This window comes from Bison bison, unplaced genomic scaffold (genome assembly GCF_000754665.1).
Source record: "Bison bison bison isolate TAMUID 2011002044 unplaced genomic scaffold, Bison_UMD1.0 scf7180017864452, whole genome shotgun sequence".
In the NCBI taxonomy this organism is placed as follows: Eukaryota; Metazoa; Chordata; class Mammalia; order Artiodactyla; family Bovidae; genus Bison; species Bison bison.
In genome coordinates, this window is record NW_011495014.1 from 10,401,744 (window position 1) to 10,407,964 (window position 6,221).

The 6,221-nt window shown below is 38.1% G+C and overlaps 1 protein-coding gene across 1 annotated transcript in view; it reads right to left on the reverse strand.

Moving 5' to 3' along the window:
• DAPL1 (death associated protein-like 1) overlaps positions 1–6,221 on the reverse strand; it is a 26,527-nt gene that overhangs the window by 15,479 nt on the left and 4,827 nt on the right. Inside the window, exon 2 of the mRNA XM_010859005.1 lies at positions 416–503. Coding sequence (XP_010857307.1) covers positions 416–503 — 88 coding nt within the window. The remainder of the gene's footprint in view (positions 1–415; positions 504–6,221) is intronic.

Here is a 6,221-nt window from a genome sequence, read left to right on the forward strand (position 1 = left end):
AGTAAGCATTTATTTTTAATTCAGGAGATTTGCTTCAGCAGAAAGCATATTACAAAAACAAGACCATAGTACTTTAAAGGCTAAGGTGAAAAAGAAATGTTGAGTCCAGTTTCGATGCATTTAGGACTGTGTTTTTTAATAGCAGGCAGTTAGGCTGTCTGCAGAGAGGAGGAGGTTGGGCAGAGAGAGTCTCCAGAGGGTAGTTACCTCCCCCCACTGCTTTCCCCTCCTATCTTGACCCCCATCACCTACCCCATCCCACCCCACCCCACCCCACCTGCTGCCTCTAACTCTGGTTAGCCAGTGCCTGGGGAGCCTTGGTTTGCCCTAAGATACAGCAACGCCTCTGACTTCTGGCAGCAGAGTTATCTAAAACTCGAGATGACGAAGGAAAAGAAATGAAGCAGTCTCCTACCTTGTTTTCTCTAACCCTGTTTTCTTGGTGTGTCTCTCCAAGATGCCAATTTCCTGTTTTTTGGAAATTCGCTTTCCTCCAGCTTTTACTATAAACAAAGAAGAATCAGCACAGGAGACATGGTTAGGGCAGCAAGAGAAAGTTAGTTTTATTATTCAAGGTATGAATTGACATTTGAAGAATTTCAGAACTTTTTGAAGAGCTGAACTTTTTTCTTAAACAACATAATAAAAAAAGTACCTTGAGCTAATGTTACAGAAGAAAAAAAAATTCAAAGTGGGAAGGAGAGAAGGGCTGAGGTTTTTGCCTGTTTGTGTTCAGAGAGGGGGAACTAAGGCTAAAAAAGGCAGTGGTGTTTATACCTTTGATTTGGGAGGAGATAACAATGCACTCCCTTAGGCATTTCACTGAAAAACATTTTTTATTATTATCAAACCAATTACATTCTTCATGATAGCAACTGACAATTACAGTGTGACCCTCCTGTTTTCCCACAAGATTAAAGTGCAAGGCTTGCAAATTTTTTAATCCAACCGAAGCTTTCAAAAGCTAGATTGGAGAATGAGCCAAAAGTCAGGGCAGTGGTGATAACAGGCACTTAATTCAAGAGAGATGCTTCTGATCCCACCAGATACCTACCTTCCATCCCAGACCTCAAACCTCCGATGTTGGAGAAGCTCAAATGTTCTAATGAGTAATTAAAATGCATTAATAATCCTGCCGTTCAAGAGATCAATTAGTGTTAATTAGGCTACAGATGACCTAACAGCAATTCAAGTGTTTAACAATGTCAGATGAAATCAACTTGAAAAGGAACAACCCATTTCATATTGCAAGTCAAAGCAAATACTTTTTTCTGTTCCCAGGAAATTTGCACATTTGAAATCTGACAAGCTCAAATGATTAAAAGCTAAATGGACATTGATTTGTTTGAGCCTGTTAATTCTCTTTATGGAAATGTTAGATTGGCAATTTTCTAAAACTGCCTTCAATAAAGCGAAAAATAAGAAAACCTCTTCTCTTTCTCAATGCCCTCGTGAATTGACTTCATTTTTCTTTTAAAACTATTAATTTTTTGACTATGTAATATACATTCATAAAGCACACAATTCAAAAAACATGGAAAGGTCTCTTCTACAATTATTTTTAGGTCTCCAGTTCACCTCCCTAAATACTGCTAACGTTAACAAGTTTCCTATGTATTCATCCATAGGCATTCTATACACATACCTATATATTTTTTAATGGCAGCAGACATTGTTCTACATCTTGTTTAATGTTTTTCATTCAGTCATGCACTTTGGAGTAAGTTCCCTATCTGTGTGTAAAAAGAGATACATATGTATATATGTATCACATATATATGTAAAAATATATATGTAAAAAAAAGAATATATGTAAAAAGAGAATGTCTTTTTTTTGACATCTGCTTTAAAATTTCATTATATGGACATTCTATAATATGGACATTACAGCATTCTATAATGCTGTAATGAATATCCTTTTCATGTACATAATTTTGCCCAAGTGCAAGTATATCCATGGGATAAATTCCTAGAAGTGATCTTGTTAATTCTTAAGAGTATGTGCATTTGTAATTTTGTTCAATCTTGTCAAATTATCCTTCACAGAAGTTGCATTAGTTTACAATCTCACTAGCTGCAATGACAGTGATTGTTTCCCTACACCTCAAGCAACAATGTGAACTAGAAAATATTTGGTTTCATTAACCAATAAGAAAAAGAAAGGTAATTTGCATTTCTTATATTTTATTAAAAGTTGAGCTTATTTCTGTGTTTCAGAAGGCAGTTGTCTTTTCTTTTTAAAGACTGTTTAACTTTTATCTTTTTATATGCTGTTACAACTTAATTTTAATGATTGTAGCTTTATATTTTAATTGATAGTCTTTCTCTGCTATATTTACTTAGCAGAATTTTATTAGCTATTCTTATTTATTTTTCCATATGAACTTTTGAACCATTTTGTCAATTCCCACCAAAAATATCCTGCTGGTAGTCTTTTAATGGTCTTGCTTTAGATTTATAGATTTTTAAAAAATCTTATTTATTTATTTTTGGTTGTGCTGGGTCTTCCTTGCAGTGTGGGCTTTTCTCTAGTGTGGCAAGAGGGGGCTACGCTTTGATTGTGGTGCGCAGGCTTCTCACTGTTGAGGGGCACTTGCTCTAGAGCAGAGGCTCAATAGCTGTGGTGCGTGGGCTTAGTCAGCTCCATGGCCTGTGGGAGCTTCCTGGATCAGGGATCAAACTTGTGTCTCCTGCATCGACAGGCGGCTTCTTTACCACTGAACCATTGGGAAGCCCTTAGATTATTTTTAAAGGGAAAATTCATATCTTCATATCCTGGTTGCTCTCTTTTCAAGACCATGGTATGCTTTTCCTTTTTTACATCCTCTTTTGGGTCCTTTAGTAACTTGTTCACATGAATCTCACACATTTATTATTAGGTTTATTCCCTAAGCATTTTCTCTTTGTTGTTGTTGTTGCAATTGTAAAGAGGGTCTATTCTTCCATTATAGCTCTCACGGATTGTCGTTCTTATATTAATATCATTGATTTTATATCCAGATCTTATTGAAATCTCTTATTGTTTATAGTGTTTTTGTTGATTCCCTTTTATTTTCCAGGTTAAAAATTATATAATCTGCAAACAATAGAATATTACTTCCTCTAGAATAATATTAAATAGTGGTCATGAAGGACATCTTTGTCATCTTAATTTTTTAAGGGATTGCTTTTAGTGTTTTCCCATTAAGTATAATGTGTACTTAGTTGGATATACACACAAACACATATCTGTAATATATATATCTATTCAAATGCATTTCTTTTACTGTATTAAGGAAATATCCTTCTATTACTGTTTCATTGGCTTAAAAAATTACAAACACATGTTGAATTTGACTAGATGCTCTTTTATAATTAATGTATATGATCATATGGTTTTCCTCCTTAATGTGGTTAATTATGTTAATAGATAAAAGTTTTGTAAGTATATATTAATGAATATTTTACTATCAAACCATTCTTGTGTTCATGGAATAAACTCTTCTTGGTCATTTTGAATAACCAAGTTTTTCTATTGATAATAAAAGCATATCACTATACTTTTATAATACTAGATATAGTCCGGGGGGGAAAAAGTCCTGTGTTTACACACACACGTGTGTGTGTGTTAGTCACTCACTTGTGTCCTACTCTTTGCAACCCGATGGACTGTGTAGCCCACCAGGCTCCTCTGTCCATAGCAAGAACACTGGAGTGGGTTGTCATTCCCTCCTCCAGGGGAAATCTTCCCAAGCCAGGATTGAATCTGGGTATCCTGCATTGAGGTGGATTCTGTACCATCTGAGCCACTAGGCTCTGCTTTAAATTCACACACATATACACACACAGCATACAAAATAATCAGCAACAGAAATGGAAATGATGTGGAAACATCTTTTGAATAGCCGTGGGAAATAGAGATGAAAATAACCGAGGGGCGCCCTTTTCTGGAGACCGCTTGAGGAGAGTATGCCTCTGTATGAAGGGTGTTGCTCACAGCACCGCTCTCTCTTCTGCCAAGAAGAATCAGATCACAATAGCTCCAGAGCTAGAGCCTGGGTCTTCAGTACCCTTCAGTAGTATCTTTCATTCTTCTTACGACAAATGCTTTTCAAACATGGAGTGTTGTAATTACTTTCCTATTAGTATTCCTTTTGTTTTCTCTGTTATGGTTTTCACATGTTTTCTTCCACTGATTATTATTGCCAACTATAGAAGCACACTTGTTATAGTTAAAATGAGCACCAGTTTAAAGTGAGAAGAATTTTGGAATGTTGAGGTCTGTGCTGCTCGTTTGAAAGGACGTGGACAGTCTAGACAATGTCCAGAGGAGAGTGACCAGAGAGGAGAAGAAGCCGTGTCACACTGGAAAGACCACTTCTGAGGAAGCAGAGGCACAAGGGAAGCTTATGGTGTCATTTTCAAGGATTTTAGAGGCTGTCTTATGGAGGAGGCCTGGTTTCCAGGTAAGGAGATGTTATTAGGGTCAGAGAGCTCTGCCCTGCCCGAGCTCTGTGACCTTGGGCAAAATACTTAAACTCCTCTGTGGCACAGTTTTTGCATCCTTCAAAGGGAATAATACTGATTGTGTGAGTTGTCCTAGAAAATAGAGGTAACAGAAGCACCTGGATACACGGGAGGCACTTAATAATTAGTAGTTATTATTATTTACATTTGTTTTTCCAGAGGAGAGAATGAAAACCAAAGAGCAAAAGTTCCTGAAAGGCAGAGCCTGGCTGCATATAACTGTTATTCAAAGTGAAGTAGACTGCATAGTACAATAGTATATTCTCTGGCCCCACAGTGTGCTGAAAAGAAGTGTATCTGTCATGAATATTTTAGAAGGGTTTTGGGGAACTCAGTAGAAGTTAACTAGATGGTTTTTATTGTAACGTCTTTAATGTGAGTCTAACTATTCCCATCTACCTACAAAAGAAAATCTATCATATTCCCTCCCTTTCGAAAGAGTACAGTGCACTTAGAAAAGTAAATGGCAAAAAAAAGAAAAAGAAAAAAAAAAAAGTAAAGAGAATGCACACCTGGGAGTTCTTCATTCTTCAGAACAATAAAACAGAGACATTTGAGGGGAAATTAAAAATCCTCTCATGACAGACCCTAGAGTTTGTCACACAGAGTGAAGTAAGTCAGAAAGAGAAAATCAAATATTGTATATTAATGAATATATAAAGGATCTAGAAAAATGGTATAGAGGAACCTCTCTGTAGAGCAAGAATAGAGATGCAAACGTAAAGAACAGATGTTTGGACGCGGCGGGGGGAAAGGGGATGAATTGGGAAACGGATGTTGATATAGGTGCACTGTCGTGTGTAAAACAGGTAGTGGGGACCTGCGGTATAGTGCAGGGGCGCAGCTTGGTGCTCTGTGATGACCTGGAGGGGTGAGGGTGGGCTGGGGTGGGGTACAGTGGGGTGGGGCAGGGAGGCAGATCCAAGAGGGAGGGGACATATGTATACATACGGCTGATTCACTTCGTTGAACAGCAGCAACTAACACAATTTGCAAAGCAGCTATACCCAATTTGAAAAAATTCTTCTCACAAGATTCTTACTTTCATCCAGGAGTCTTTGAATCTATCCAGGGCTGTGGGCTCTGAGTGATTTAGGAAGCACAAGTCAACCACACCTTGAATTTTCAGAGTATAGTTCTTGTACCAAACTTGTTCTGATAAGTAATCTCACTTGGTCAGCAAAGTACAGTAGAAAGGAGCAGAGGAGGATCCCTCCACACTATAGATGGATACACCGAGATATAGAGTAAGGCTCTCACTACACAGGGGTGATTGAACCAGATGGAACCTTGTGGGAGGGTCATCTTCAAAATTTTGCAGGGAATACTGTTGACACTTATCTCCTGGATATCCCTGGATTTAGACAAGCCTTTTTTTTTTTTTTTTTTTTTTTTTTTTTATGTTATTGCTTTTTATTTTTGTTCATTTTCTTTTTGGTTGAGCTGTGCGGCTTGCTGGAGAAGGCAATAGCAACCCAATCCAGTACTCTTGCCTGGAAAATCCCATGCACGGAGGAGCTTGGTAGGCTGCAGTCCATGGTGTTGCCAAGAGTCGGACACGACGGAGTGACTTCACTTTCACTTTTCACTTTCATGCATTGGAGAAGGAAATGGCAGCCCACTCCAGTGTTCTTGCCTGGAGAATCCCAGGGATGGGGGAGCCTGTTGGGCTGCCATCTATGGGGTCGCACAGAGTCAGACACGACTGAAGCAAC